Source organism: Copadichromis virginalis, linkage group LG13 (assembly GCF_057382275.1).
Source record: "Copadichromis virginalis isolate Kocher_CV1m ecotype Utaka linkage group LG13, C_Virginalis_male_GT1.1, whole genome shotgun sequence".
Classification (NCBI taxonomy): Eukaryota; Metazoa; Chordata; class Actinopteri; order Cichliformes; family Cichlidae; genus Copadichromis; species Copadichromis virginalis.
In genome coordinates this window covers 10,250,799-10,266,932 of record NC_140630.1, presented here as the reverse complement: position 1 = coordinate 10,266,932, position 16,134 = coordinate 10,250,799, and the positions used below count along the sequence as shown (strand labels likewise).

Genomic DNA, 16,134 nt, shown 5'->3' with positions numbered 1-16,134 from the left:
GTGGGTCTGCGTCTCCGGAAGTCCACCACCAACTCCTTGGTTTTCCCAGCGTTGATCAACAGGTGGTTCTGCTGACACCAGTCAACAAAGTCCAGAGTCCACTGTCTGTACTCTGAGTTGTCCTCACCTGTGATGAGGCCGACTATGGCAGAGTCATCAGAGAACTTCTGTAGGTGGCAGCGTGGGGAGTTGATGGAGAAAATTTCACTCTAGTGGTAGCATGAGACGGAGTCTACAACCCACACAATTTGCTCATGTAGTGCAGCTCATCCAGGATGGCACATCAATGCAAGTTGTGGCAAGAAGATTTTTTTTGTGTCTGTCAGCGTAGTGTCCAGAGCATGGGGGAGACAGGTCAGTACATCAGGAGACGTGGAGGAGGCCATAGGAGGGCAACAACCAAGCAGCAGGACCGCTACCTCCGCCTTTGCGCAAGGAGGAACAGGAGGAGCACTGCCAGAGCCCTGCAAAATGACCTCCAGCAGGCCATAAATGTGCATGTGTCTGCTCAAACGGTCAGAAACAGACTCCATGAGGGTGGCACGAGAGCCCGACATCTACAGGTGGGGGTTGTGCTTACAGCCCAACATCGTGCAGGACGTTTGGCATTTGCCAGATAACACCAAGATTGGCAACTTCGCCACTGGTGCCCTGTGCTCTTCACAGATGAAAGCAGGTTGACACTGAGCACATGTGACAGACGTGACAGAGTCTGGAGATGCCGTGGAGACTGCTGCCTGCAACATCCTCCAGCATGACCGGTTTGGCAGTGGGTCAGTAATGGTGTGGGGTGGCATTTCTTTCGGGGCTGCACAGCCACATGTGCTTGCCAGAGGTAGCCTGACTGCCATTAGGTACCGAGATGAGATCCTCAGACCCCTTGTGAGACCATATGCTGATGCGGTTGGCCCTGGATTCCTCCTAATGCAAGACAATGGTAGACCTCATATTGCTGGAGTTTATCAGCAGTTCCTGCAAGATTCCCCAGACCTGAAATCCAATTGAGCACATCTGGAACATCTTGTCTCGCTCAATCAGCCTGTAGTGTGTTTTTCCACTTTAATTTTGAGTGTGACTCCAAATCCAGATCTTCATGGTTGCTAAATTTGATTTCTATTAATAATTTTTGTGTAATGTTATTTTCAGTACATTCATCTATGTAAAAAACAAAGTATTTAATAAGAATATTTCATTCATTCAGATCTGGGATGTCTTATTTTTGTGTTCCCTGTATTTTCTTTTTGAGCAGTGTATCTTCTAAATAAACAAAGTAGAGTTTACACTATTTAATACAGAAAGTGCAAATGTGGTTTAGGGTGGTTCTTTTAATGTATTTTCCATCCATATAAAAATAAAGCACAATACCCCATATCTTAAAAACAAAGAGAGACAGAGAGAGAACAGTAATTAGGTCATTTTGGTTGAATTAGAGCAAGATCCCACAAGAAACAGGGTGACTCAAAGACTTAAAAATAAATAAATAAAATTAGGTTGCTAAGGGGGTCCACTGGAAATTTAAATTCAGAATATCTGATCAGATTCAGTTCAACAAGAATGGTATATACCGGTACAGTTCTTAACAAATGTATTATACTACCATTCAATCTAAAGTTTATGCCACAGCTGCCTTAAATTACCAGTATTGGTAGTTACCAAAATTATTTTATGTGCTTCTGTAATGGTTAATTCACCAGTATGTGCAAGCTCTTTAATCAAAATTGTATTTTTAATGCTAAAATCTAATTATTGTTCTGGTCCACGAATCTACTATTTTTTCTGTTTTTTTGTAAAACAGTAAAGCATGTTATTTTTTTATTAAGATGCCAAATTAAAGTAATCCACTTGCATTCCTGAGCAGAAAAATTAGTTATGCTTGATTCATTTGTAACCAGTGAGTGACCTCAAATTGAGGTATACAAACGTGAATTCAGTTTGCTATTTAAATAATAAATAAAAATATAACTTTTAAACAAGTTTTTAAAAGATTTCTAAAATATTCGTGTTTCCTTGGTTTTAGGACAGATGGTCTGATAAATTTATTAAGCACTGTAAATCACTGGGCTTGATTTTCAGACTTTTTTTTTCCCACCCCCATGCTCCAATATAGATGACAGTATATGATTAATAGCACTGTGCAAGAGATTAAATAGCATGTTGTACTGAATAACTGTTTTGCATTTTGGTGGAACAAGTTTTTAAAGTTTTTACTGAAGTGTTTCCATAGTCTAGTGGTTAACATGTTTGCCTAAAAACATCCCTAGTTTGAGACCAGAGGTTATAACCCTGAATAAACAGGAGGGTTGTAGAAAGGCATCTGGTGTCACATCTGTGCCAAATCAAATATATAGATCCATCTGCTGTGATGACCTCTTGGGTAGTAAGGAAGCAGAGAAAATTTATAATCCTGCTTAAGCAGTATGAACATTTAACATAAAAAAAATCACCTAAAGTTTTTTTCAGCTCCTCCCTTGGTCACAGTGAGTCACCACAGTGAGTGGGTAGCTTCACATGTGTGATTCGGTGATTTGGCTTATTGGGGTTGGGTAATAGATCAGGAGAGGCTAGGGCCACTTTGCCCTCCATCTCAACACACCCCCTGCAGAAAAGCTCAGACTTTCCTGGCAGCAGATTCCTGCCTTGTCCTGTCCAGTTAATACTTGTTACACATCTGGCAGCATTTTTTGAAGGCTGCCCAGCATGAGACAATCACTGGAGAATCCATCTGCTATTATAATGAAAACAGATGAAGAATCTGCTGTGTTCATTTTCATTTCTGTTGCATGAAACGTGTTAGAATCAAATTTTTGAATTTCTCTTTCTTCAACTCACGAGTTACCAAAACATACGACTTTGTGATCACTGTGCAGCTCATACATTTTATTTACCACTTTTTTTTGTTTGTTGTGACGCTGCTTATCACCTTCAGATACGCATCTCGTATCAGGCACTGCTGAGATTTGTGCCCACTTTCAATGCATCATCTTCTTCTTCCCCACACAGTTTTTACAGTCTAGGAATGACCAGCATTACATTACTATTTGAAATAAATGCACATTCTGTAAGAGACAAAGTCATGAGCTGTCCTGACTGTTTTCTCCCAGCAGTTCCATGAGAATCTCCTGGTTGGAAAACTCCTTAAGTGAAGAGTTCATTTCATCCAGAAGATCCTCTCCCAGCAGGAAGCTTTTTAAATCGTGCAGAGTCAAGCTGATCCGGTGGTCTGTTATGCGATCTTGGGAAAAGTTGTAGGTCCGAATCTTCTCTGATCGTCCTTTAGTGCCGATCTGGAGGACAAGGAAGAGGAGAAGCACTGAATTTAGCAATGTTTGTTACTTCTAGCAACAAAACCACTAATATCTTACCTGTGTTTTCATTATATTTTCACACCAGTCAAATTCAACATCATGTCAGAGTTTTAGAGACAAAGCATCACATCTGTATTTTATGTTGTATTTTATGGTTTCCACCTGTGGTTTACCTTTAACTGTCCTTTGTATCTCACTGTGTCCCACCTGTATTTTCCGCTGGTTGTAGCGTTTGCTGGTCTCCTCTTCCAGCTTCATGCTGTACAGTTTTGCTCTCAGGGACTTCATGGCTTTCTCCCTGTTCTTCAGTTGGGATCGCTCCTGCTGGCATTCCGCGACCACACCTGCCCAACAAACACACAATAAAGATCTACTTTACTGCATTTATCCATCCTTACATTTTCTTCCCCTTATCTAATTCAGGGTCGTGGGGGATCTGGAGGCTATCTACTGGATAAGATACAGGGTACAGCCTGGATAGGTTGCCAATCTGTCGCAGTGCTAATACATATGCACAAACAACCATTCACGCTCACTATCACACCTACAGTCAGCTTACAATCACCAATTAACCTAGCTCTTTTCAACCACTTTAAACAGCACTGTCATCTCCTTTCATTAATAATCTATGAAAAACAGTCCATTTTCCCCATTAGTGGAAAGAATAAAAGATGCCCGAAACTTGTTTGCCATGTATTGCATTCAGTTTGTACAGTTTTTACCTGTAGGAAGATGAACTATCCTGACAGCGCTGTCTGTGGTGTTGACATGTTGACCTCCAGCTCCACTCGCCCTCTTAGTGTCTATCCTGAGATCCTTTGGGTTTATTGTGAAAGAGATCTGACAAGAACACACACAAACACTACAAATTACACATACTACATATATTTAGATAAGCAGCAGCTAAACAGAACAAAACACTCTGGAAACTTTGTAAGTTTATTGAGGATTCATTTAAGCAAACTGAGCTGTTTTAACAGCATCCTTGTTATTTGGATACATCCATCTATCGTGTGCAGCTGTACCTCAGTGGGCTGGGGCAGCACAGCCACAGTCATGGTGCTGGTGTGCATCCGGCCCTGTTTTTCAGTCTTGGGAACCCTCTGAACGCGATGAACTCCTGCCTCAAACTTCATCCTTTTGTAGCTCTGAGGGCCGCTGATACTAGCTGAGGCGTGACGTAGTCCACCTGTTCATATGTGAGCAGTGAAAAAAATGTGAATTCAGTTTTTTATTTGGCAAATAATTAACATAGATTAACATAAATAAATTTAATATTTGTGTATTCTTATTTTTGGGGTTTTGTTTTTGTTTTTTTACAATAGGTGGTCTAAGGAATTTGTTAAGCACTGTAGCATAAAAAAAGCTGATTTCCCTGATGTTGTTTTATTATAACAACCGCTAAAATGTCACTACTCTAATACAAAAACAGATGGAAAAAATTAGGTATGAATTGAGTCTTTTAATGTGAGCATGAATAAAGTATTTGTTTTGGTGCATGTTTTTAGATTACAAGTTTAAAAATGAACCTTTGCCCACTGTTTACTGGCACTATTTGAATCCATGCTGCCAAACATTCAGCATTTCTGTGACACAAGGGCTCCCTCTTGTGCTTGATATAAGTTATTACAATTTTACCAAATCAAAGCTTCAGGCCTTTGCTGTTTTTTGTAAACACATATTTTACGAATCTACTTTTTCTTCTTTTTTTAATTAGACATCACCTCATAACCTAAATTTCAGTCACTAGCTCAAAAATTGCCAAACACTGTCTTTTCCATGTGGAAAGGACACATAAAATTGAGTTCACTCTGATTCTGATACTAAACGAGAAAATCCGTAAAAGCGTAAGAGTGACCACGTGACTGAGACCACCGAAACTAATCAAGAATAATTCTTGATTAGTTTTGATTCTTCTCTCAAATTTGTTAAACAAGCATTTCTGTTTTCTGTGAAGTTTTCTTAGTGCATGGCATTATTTTTGTTTGTGCTTTCTTTTGTCTTTTAGGATTATTACTTTGCTATGAGTAAATATAGTAATTCGAAATTTGGCTTCTGTAAACTACATGATTTCATATATATGATGCTGAGCTTGTGTCTTTAACTGAACAGATCTATTTTAATTTCTTTCCTTCATTTGGAAATCCAATAAATAAATTAAGGGAATCTATTTTTTTTTAAAAAAAACAACTGTAATGATAGTTTTCTTAAAAGGTGTAACAATGATATGATGGCAAAAATACATTTGTGGAAGATTTTGTAATAGAAATGTATGTGTCGACTGACCTAGCTCACTGGTTGTGTGCTCCAGGATGTCAAAGGACCAGCTGTGGTGATGAGCAAAGCCCTGGTACATGTCAAACACCTTAAGGGGAGAGGAAGTTGGCATGTAAATACAGAAAAAAAACCTTTCGCTTAATTCTTTATTTTTTTTATTCTTTCTTTATTCTTTATTGCAGATGGCAATTGTGTCTGTGAGCATCCCGTTTTTGGCCTGCTGCAATAGCAATATTAAGATAAGATAAGATAAGATAAGATAAGATAACCTTTATTAGTCCCACACGTGGGAAATTTGTTTTGTCACAGCAGGAAGTGGACAGTGCAAAAGTTATGAGGCAAAAATTAGAATACAATAAGAATAAATACAGTACACAACTGTACAGAATAGAATAAAAATATTAAATAAAAATATTCAATTTAAAATAACTAATACACATATGTACTTCCTGACCTCAGCAGTGAACAGCATGGCTTCTTGACCACCAACGCCAGCGGTGACCTCCAGGACGAGGTCACTCAGATCAGTCTCCTCCTCTGGAATCAATAGATCCAGAATCTGATTTGATGATGCATGTTGATTAACAAGAGAAATGTGATAATGTGTCAGCTGTGCGACAAGTATAACAACACTGAAAATGCCAAGAGAAACGCTGTCAGCGCGCTCAATAAGATTTACCAACAGCTCGGTTGAGACCTTGATATCACAAAGTGAAAAAATCAAGTTTCTACCTTTTGTCTAAGAGTTTGAATATCTTCCAAACAGCCTGCTCTCTCCACCTCTGCCAGTTCCCGCAAAGATGGGTCTTCATCTTTGAGGAAAAACAGACACAAATACAATTTTTACCATAATCTGAGAGTGATTCTACTCTCACAAAGTGAGAGCCAAATGTGGCTTATTAATTAGAGATCTTTCTCCACAAACCTTTCAGAAGCGTCTCAGTCTCTGTAATCTCTTTTTGCTTGGTGTCCAGCTCTCTGATGGTCTGGATAAGAGGAGCCAGAAGGGACACTTTGGTCCTCTTGGCCTTCAGTTCATCCTCACTGCACTGCTCCTCTCCCAAATTACCACTGATGGCTTGTAAACATTCGCTGTACTGTGCCTCAGTCTTCCTCAGGTGCTCCTGCAGAGACTTCCTGGCAAAAATCTCATCCACTGACAGCAACTTCACCATCAGTGGTGTGCTGGTGTAAAGAGTTCTTTTAGCTCGATTTTCAACACTTTGGTTTAAGACATATGGTGGTTTTTGAAAGTAAGGTATCCATAGGTTATAGGCAGACTCTTTTACTCTGGGCAGAAGGTTTACAAGTCTTCTGTAAGCCATTTTACATGTAGATGTGGCTGAAATATTCACTGCGTAGTAAACAGACTTGATTTTTGCCGGTCTCTAGTCCATTTAGCCAAATCTCATTCAAAAATACAAAAGTTGGTATTTATTTATGTTTTAACACAAATAAATTACTCCCAGATACTAGGGACCATTTTTGACCCGAGCACAACACAAGGGTTACGATACAGCCTATATAGTGAAGAAAAATTCTTCAACTTGGCGTAAATATAACACGGTAGTGATAATTTTACTTTTTTAAAATTTTGTAACAGGTTCAAGTCAGTGGTGAGCAGCTATAATGCGGAATACTACAACCAACAACAGATTATTCTTTTGGATTTAGAAAATCTTTGACAAAACATGGCTGATGGGCGGGGTTTTTACTATTAAGCCTGAACTAATCTACAAAAACATGATATGAATATCTGAGGAGGTAAACAACTCACTGAAGGTTCCCTGCTAGCTCAACGTGATCATGAAATCAAATGTCAAGCTGCCGAATGCTTTACTCCATTTTTCCAGTTAGCGGTGTCTATATCGGAACAGGCTCCAGTCATTAATTCTTTAAACATTGTCTAGAAACGTCCTATTAACATCATTTACAAACAGCTTGCGTCGTTACCACCTTGCTAAAGGGCGCAGACATATTGAACATTTTCTTCTTTTTTTCATATTTCTTGCGGTTGGGAAACAGCTTTACAGTTCACTGCTGCCACCTCCTGGATGGTGCTGTGTACTGCACCTGGCCACAATGAGAAACTAAAGAATGGGTTACCACACATGGGTCCGTTCTTCGTACCTCGCTTACTACATCCAAGATCAAATCATCGCTATTCCGGTTCTCCGAACACACCTGTTGTTGACGATTAGTATTGCTGGATGAAGTAATGTGAGATCACTGGGTGGCTTAACAGGGGCTACGCATCGATAGTAGAAACATTGATCGGCAACCCTTTGATTGGTCGGCGAAAATGTCGAAGGAGCGCGCTCGGTATTTTTCGGCAGCAGAGCAAGAACTCTTGATTGAGGGATTTCAGGAGTTTCAGAGTTTAATTAAAACGCAAGGGAACACTGCAAAGGCTGCAAAAGAAAGGAGAGAGGGCTGGCAGAAAGTTGCTGACAAATTTAACTCGTAAGTAATTTAATAATAATAATAATAATAATAATAATAATAATAATAATAATAATAATAATAATAATAATAATAATAATGGATTGGATTTATATAGCGCTTTTCAAGGCACCCAAAGCGCTTTACAATACCACTATTCATTCACTCTCACATTCACACACTGGTGGAGGCAAGCTACAGTTGTAGCCACAGCTGCCCTGTGGCAGACTGACAGAAGCCAGGCTGCCATATCGCGCCATCGGCCCCTCTGGCCAACACCAGTAGGCGGTAGGGTAAATTTATTATATTATATTACATTATATCATATTATATTATATTACATTATATCCTCTTTCACATTAGAGCCACAACAGGACCCACTAGAACATGGGAACAAGTAAAAGTGAAATATAAGAATATTCTACAGAATGGTAATATTTATCACTTATATTGCTTTTATTCTCTTGGAAAGAGACCCTGGAATACTCTGTTTGTTTGTTTATAACAGCAACCAAGAAAAGGGCAGAGCAAAAAAAGACAGGTGGTGGTCCTGCACCCCCTCGTCAACAAGTTGGTTAAGTAAATAATACCCTCACGGGAAAATCGATATCTCTCTATGAGCACACTGTCGCGCTGAGCTAAAGGATCCTGTCTATCCCGCAATATACGCTGAATTCTGAAAACTCTCCTTATCAATCTTGCACCTTCCGCAATGGGTGGCTCGCGTATACGGACAGGACATGGCTGCGACAGACTTCCCAAATCCACCTTCGCTTTTATAGCCGTGGTCTCTCATCTTGATTACACGAAGTAATTTACTATTACTACTCTACAATATGAATTACATCGGAAATAATCAAATACATGAAATAGAATGATTAATAGTACATTTCCCTTTTTTTAGGAAATGACCTGTATGTATCTGTATGGAATCAATAAAAGGATCAAGTACTGCATTAACTTTAGTTACATTGATAATATTTATTTATGGTAAAACAGTGGTAAAATATCGCTGTTGCTTTCGGACATACCTGAGTGGCCGCGATCTAATCTTGTTTACATAAAGTAAGCCTGCTCCCGAGCAGGTTTACGCTTACGGATCTGTTGCTATGACAGCAAGTCCCGGATGAGCTTCGGAGAACCGAACGATCCAAGATCACGCGAAATCGTCAACAATCAAATCCAGCTAACTTACTTAGCGAGGTACGAAGAATGGACCCATGATCTGAAATTGTGGTAAACAATAACAACAGCAACAATAACAACAACAATAATGATAATGATAATAACACTGTTCCCATGCACAGACACAGTAGCTCTACTCAACTATTTAGCCATAAGCTTGCAAATTTACTGTAGTAACTTGACCTTTTTTCCAAGCTCTTCTGATTTCATTATGCTTCCAGCTTCAGTTTGACTGTAATTTCATATTTACTTCTAATTTCTGACTACCAATTTGTTAACTTGGAAGAGATAGTCTAATTCAAATTAGACTACATACTGATGTTTTTGTTTTTTATGGTATAATTTATCATATATTCTCAAACCGGCATGAAAGTTGAATAAGAATGGCATTTTCTTCATATTTGTGACTAAGAATTTCATGTCATTCAACATGTTTATTACCCATTTCTGAAGGATATAACTATTTACCCTTCAGAGACTGTCAGAACTGAAGAAGCCTCTCAGATGAGAGGTGAACCGTCTTCATATAACTTAAAGAAGTCCAATTTGTTTCTTTCCAATCTCCCTAGACTTCTAAAAAAAAGAATTTAAGATGGAATGACCCCCATGTTATTCTTTGTCCAAACTTATTGAAACTAACCTTAGATATGAGCACACCTTCTTCTTTGAGCTAATGATATAAATGAATACTAAATTCAGTAAATTTCCCATCCTTGATGAACTTGTCAACAAAATCCACACTGTAAATGCTACTTGAACAGACAAGGAAAAGACAAATATCAGATATACTGTCATAAATTATATTTTAGAAATACATTTGAATGAATTTAGCCTATTGGATGTGCAAATGTGTAATGTTAATAAATCCCTGACCCCCAAGATAAACATATCCTTCCATATATAATTATACTAATCAGTCTTGCACAATCTTGCTGCTACTAATTAACAAGGCTGCTTTGTTTTTAATTAACTGTGGGGTGGGGGGTTTCGAGTGGCCTCTCATGGCATTTGGAGTCAATGATATTGCATGTGAATTGTAGACCCCCCACTGCTTGGGCATGGTGTGAATCATTAGGATTAATTAACAGGCCACTTGAATATATCGCTGAAACCCATATTATACTGGAAGTAATTGGCAATCAAGAGGATGAGCAGGGACCATATGTGGTCTGGGGTGCAGGTATTTCACTGTGTTCTGTCTTAAATCTGGAAACAATAATTCATTGGCACACATGCATGAACAAAACTCTCTAATATCAGCATCAACACATCAATACAAACACATAATTTTGCTTGGTACATACTTTGCATACTTTACTGCTTGCTCTGGACCACAGTAGATTGTTCAGCGCTCAAAATAGACACCAGGAAAAATAGCACACAGTTTCCCCACTTTAAACTGTTAAAGTTTAAAGTCGTATACAACAGACTGTTAAATAACATTATTGCATATACACCTTTAGCTTGCAGAAACTGTAAGCTAAATAGCAAAGAATGGCCTTTGTGGCTTTTACAAAAACGATTTGGTCACCTGAGCATTTTATTGACTTTAAGCTGCTTTGAAATGTATCTGGGACAGCTTTCAACCAGAACGACTAAACTTGTAAATTAGAGTTTGACAACAGGATCAAGAGACTAAACTTATCAGGGTGGACTCCAGTATGCAAAATGAGCCGTCACATACATCTTCAGTGACCCTCTCTCATGTTTTCTCCCAGTTGATCAACAATTCCCATTTCACTGTCCTGTAAATATTAAATTATACAGAGATCCTGATTATGTTTTTTATGACTTAAATAACAGAAAAGTGTTAGAGAAAAAAGCTGAGACAGTGTCTGGAAATAAACCTACATTACATCCCCCAGCTTCCCCCACTGGTTTCAGTGAAAGAGCTACTTAACACATTCCAGGCAGGGTGTGAACTTAACCATCCTGTACATTATCTGCATTGTAGAGCTTTTGTTTGTCAAGCAGTGGGAATCATGGCAGGAAAGAGTCTCTTATTCATGTTTTCCATGTAAGAACAGGCTCAATAAAACCCAGTGATGAAAATTGTTGTTTAAATGTTTAAATGTTTGAAGCATCCTGAAACGGGAGTGTTAGTTTCAGTCATAAATATTAATCAGGTACACTGATTAAACATCCGTGGGCCTTTCAAACTTTTCAGAAACCCTGCAAATAATTAATTGGTAATTGAATTTACCAGTATTTACCAAGCAATGGCTGATGTTTATCGTATGCCTAATTGGTTAAAGGTTGTGTGCTAAAGATTTTTAATAATAAATTCTATTTAAACAGTAGTATCGATTTTCACCCAAAATATCCCAATTAGTGCATGCATAATTTTATTTTTTCTAGTGTTAACAACACAGAATTATTCAATAGTAACTCTAATTTCAAGCTGCATTAAAGATTCCGAACATACCAACTTTAAAAAAAGACTTTAACCTCCTCTAAGACCCAAACTCTTTCACGGCATGCATTTTTAATTTCTCTTTGATATTTGGTCACATTGGGGCCCGATGAATGTAAAAACAAATAAGTACCAGATTTTTTTTAAACCTTATTTTTGTTTTTAAGAAAAATAAGAGCCACATACGAGGATATTCGTTTAAAACTTTGATAAAACTGTAGCAGTATAATGTCCTCGTAAGTGGATATCAGGCCCTTGTAGAGCAAAATTGAGTATTTTGGTCTAAATAACCCAAAATGTGATGTCCACATATGTGGACGCCAGGTCCTAGGAGGTTAAAAGGCTTATTTCGCCTATGAAGTGCCATATTCAAAATATAGGATTTGGAAATATTATTTTGTTTTTTGCATATTTGCGGTCTGCAAAATATGCTAAGTTCCGGAGGATGCCACGATTTTCAAATCGGCTAACGTTTAGAAACTTCTTACGTTTAAGTGCGTGAGATATATCTGTTTACATTAGCTTCAAACGCTGAATGGCGCTCAGAAAGGCCATGTTTTTTTCACGACAGTTTTGCAGTGGGAACACGTTCACTGCGCGGTGACGTTACCGAAACTGAAGCCAGCTTTCATTTGTTGACGTTTTAAAGAGACAACCTCCCCTTGTACTGTGATTGGTTTGCGCCATTTGCGCACCGATTTCAAAAGAGTGGCTGCAACTGGCGGATTTTCAGTTGAGGAGTATTTAATCTGGGAAGAGCGGGCGACAGTCGAGAAGATACTTGACCAGCTACTAGGACTCTTCTGTGGATAACGATATAACAACAGTAAGGTAAGAGGAGTTACGTACCTTTTCTAAACTTTCAAGAGTTCTCTTTAGCGGAATGTTATTCTGTTCGCGGTATGAGGAGTTTGTCATAAGTCGCTTCTTAGTTGCAAACTACTTACCATATTATCATCTAAGACCACGCAAATGTAGCTCGGTATTATAACAGGATTTTATTTAACGCCCATCACTCTCATTAATGTCCAGTTCATGTTATTTGACATACGTTTGACCAAAGACAGCATAAATGGGCGAAAACCGAGTAGCTTCACGTCATCGCTACATTTCCGCCAAATTTGCATCGCGCCAAAATCAAGACTTTGGAAAACTAACTATTGAAAAGTTTCCAACCTTATTTCCCCTTTTAAACAACAGTGTTTATATTATAGCTTTATTCCCTGTCTAGCCACTCATAGCTTACATTTGATGTTTAATGTGGCCTGGTTAGCTTGCATTTGGGAAGCTGTGTTGCGTTCAGTCCCGTACACTCCGTAAAACCTAACCTAACACAATCTTGTTATTTCTCTCCTGTACTTAGAAATCTGCAAAGTGAATGTCTCATTCTAACGGAATCATCATGAAGTTTGCCGCGTGCGAATCTCCAAGAGCCTCTGCCGTGGAGGCCAAAGCTTCCCAAGTAAAAGAGCCCATCCCCATCAAACCTCAGTGTTCCCCTGTAAAGGTGACCACGGTGTTGTTCTCTTCCAAAAACAACACCAGTGCAATCCACGACAAGGAAAACAGCACTGGCATGGCGCATGACAGGACTCTGGAGTTTGAGGATAGTGGTTATCTCTCTCTGCAAAACAGTCAGATTGAATATCACCATGAGAACGAAGAGGATGTCCACATCCTGGGAAAGTCCACAGTAGTGTCGTCTACTGCTACAAATCAAGGAATGCCACATAATTCTCCTTCCAAATGTCAAGTAAGGAGCACCCCTATTCAACTGGAGGCAGTCTGCACTCCTGTGGTTCGTCCCCAGAGGAGAACTGCGGCATACTCGTCGTCCACCCCATCCGGCCATCACAGCGACAGCCACCTGCCTATACTGAACTTCCAGCGGGTTGTGTGTGAAGAACTTGCTAAGAGCTATGAGAAGAATAAGAGGTAAGATTTTGACATCTTGTTTGACTGGGTGTTCATCTAGATTGGTTTACGCTTGGGCAGCTATAAAATGTTGTCTTTCTATGTGTGTTAGGTACGACTGGAGCATTGTCACAAAAGTTGCAGAGAATTTTCTTTTGGATCGGGTGATTGGACGTCAGATGGGCTTGGAGTACAGCGATATCTTTCAGTCTCTGCTGGCCAGAAACATGAGATGTATCCTGACAAAGATCCTGGCCTTTCTGGAAGACTTGGACCTCATTAGGTAAGCTACAAACCTTCACTTTGTCCTATCTGGATAAATGTATTTGGCAGTAAGGAAATTTGAATTTAGGTGATATCAGAATTAATTTTTGAATCTTTGTAACTGTTAATTTTGTGCTCTTATTAATCGCATGTTACATTTCCTTTTTCAACTTCACAGTTGTAAGAAAGTGAGCAGGACTTGGAGGAAAATCATCTGTGAAGATGCAGCAGCTCTGAGGCGGTGTCAGCGAGCTGAGCAGGAACTCAGGGTGAGGAAACTCGCACAACATGACACTGATTCAGACAATGCTTTTGTGCTTCAGGCCATCAGTGTGATTCTTATCAAGTAGTTACATAGTAAGAAAGACCACAACTTACCGTACAGGTCTTCTTACAAGTTATTTAAAAGAACAGTTGCACATGTAAGGAAAACATGCAACGGGTGGTTGTTAGAGCTATAAGAAAGGATGACGCATTCACAATTCATGTCATTCTTTCTATAAGGCAACCTGAATAAGAATATTTAGTTTTGAGTCTTTATTTTGTTTTTTCTTGCAACAATATGAATAACAGTATACTGCTAAAGCTGCAAATGTTCTAATCATTTGATTAATTCATTTTTAGGAGTCAAGAAACTCTCTGAGACAGAGGGGTATTGGTTTGACAAGAGATGTGGCCGTCTCCAGGATGGTGCTGTCCTGCATGCAGACCACGGCTTCCTCAAAGACTCCATCTTCATCATCCTCCTCGTCCACCCCCAGCTGCATGACCACCAGACGGGCTGCTTCCTCTCAGAGAGGCAGCACACCCACCTCCCGATGCTCACGCTTCAACGAGTACATCCAGGTGAGCATCGTTTTCAACAATTCACTCTGATGCAACAGAACTGAAAAACAACCTCATGGCCAAGATTAATTTTCCAAATGATGTTTTCACTGTAGGAAATGCATAAATGTTCCTTATAGCCTTGTTTTTAACAAACCTCCATGTTTCATTCTTTCTATCTCCAGGCTGCCAGCACTCTGAAGCAACACGAGTCTCTTCGTGCCTGCAAACGCTGCGGCTCACCAGCGACACATCTGAATGAGGTTCAGAAAGCTACGTGCACTCGCCTTAGTTGTCTCTTCACCTTCTGCACTCGCTGTCAGGAGTCTTTCCACGGCTCGACCCCCTGCAGAACCGTGACTCCCCGAGCCAACTTCTCTAAGACGTCACCGGGGAGCGCTCGCAGCAAGAAGAACATCAGGCGACTGTGATGGAAGCTTTGTGGAATTTTATTCAGATTTTTTTTTTTTTTTTTTTTTTTTTTAAAGCAGCTAACCTCTGAGCCAGCAGTGTTTCCACTAGCACTGTCCAAACCTCGGACAAGAGTGGAAGTTTTTATATAAGCTCGACCTGAAAATGCAAGGCTTCACTGCACGTACTTTTCCCAAAACCTGTATACGGAAGTCAACACTGAGTGAAACACTCAAAGAAAACTGACACAATCGAACAAAAAATATATCCTGATTGTGAGAAGACGATGCCAAAAAACCCAAAATAAAGGCTTTTATTTTATTTTAAATGAAATGTATGTAAATATATTGTAATGTAACTTTTAGATAATGTAAATTGTTTAGTAGTTTTAAATAAATTTTTGATACTCAGGAAATATGAATAAGTATTAAAGTTTATTGTATTGTACTGTACTGTATGGTATGGTATTTCCTGTAAATACATTGTTTCTTTAAAACCTTACCTTGTGTTATTCTACTTATTTTTAAAAACACAACATTTATCTCAGGGAAGCTGAGTAAAGCTTCTGCGCTCATCAGTTTAGTTTGCAATAAGAAGTGATGTGCCTTTGCCATCAGTTTAACACTGCTTTGAAGTTTGAATTCTGTATATTTAAACTGCTAAATCACAAACAATTTAAATTTTCGCAGTTTAGTTTAAATGATACTTAAGTCGGTTTTATTTATATGGTACCAATTCAGCTAAGCCTGGTTCATTACCTATAGAAGACCGTAGTGGCATTTAAATTAATGGCAAGCATGAAAGGAAAAGCTCTGCTTCATGGGAAATCCTACGGCAACATAACTAAAGGATTTAAGGTCTCCTGATCCTGCTTTTATCAAAAAGGAAAGTGAAGCGTTCACTTAAAAGTGCAGATGGTCTGTTCCCTGATCAAAACTGGGAGCTGGTTCTACGCAAGTGGTTTGATAGCTGAAGGCTCTTTCTCCTTTTTTGCTTTCTCAAACTCTGAAATGACAAACATGCAGCCTGTAAACAAAGCACCTTATTGGGTTAATACTATACAAGATTTTTTTTAAAATATGTAATACTAAATAATAT

General features: G+C 39.0%; 2 protein-coding genes across 2 annotated transcripts; one reads left to right on the top strand and one right to left on the bottom strand.

The window, feature by feature from the left end:
* Positions 1-1,305: 1,305 nt before the first annotated feature.
* mtrf1l (mitochondrial translational release factor 1-like) lies at positions 1,306-8,362 on the bottom strand. Its single transcript, XM_085477190.1, has 8 exons — positions 6,508-8,362; positions 6,315-6,394; positions 6,037-6,141; positions 5,592-5,670; positions 4,331-4,494; positions 4,028-4,145; positions 3,513-3,649; positions 1,306-3,284 (listed from the first exon to the last, which is right to left on the bottom strand). The coding sequence occupies exons 1-8, from the start codon at positions 6,905-6,907 to the stop codon at positions 3,072-3,074; spliced, it is 1,296 nt and encodes a 431-aa protein (XP_085333316.1). The 5' UTR covers positions 6,908-8,362; the 3' UTR covers positions 1,306-3,071.
* A 3,796-nt stretch (positions 8,363-12,158) lies between these two features.
* On the top strand, positions 12,159-15,537 carry fbxo5 (F-box protein 5). Its single transcript, XM_085477189.1, has 6 exons — positions 12,159-12,453; positions 12,986-13,557; positions 13,649-13,819; positions 13,979-14,069; positions 14,425-14,646; positions 14,811-15,537. Exons 2-6 carry the CDS (start codon positions 13,001-13,003, stop codon positions 15,054-15,056), a joined length of 1,287 nt encoding a protein of 428 aa, XP_085333315.1. The 5' UTR covers positions 12,159-12,453; positions 12,986-13,000; the 3' UTR covers positions 15,057-15,537.
* The last annotated feature ends 597 nt before the right edge of the window (positions 15,538-16,134 follow it).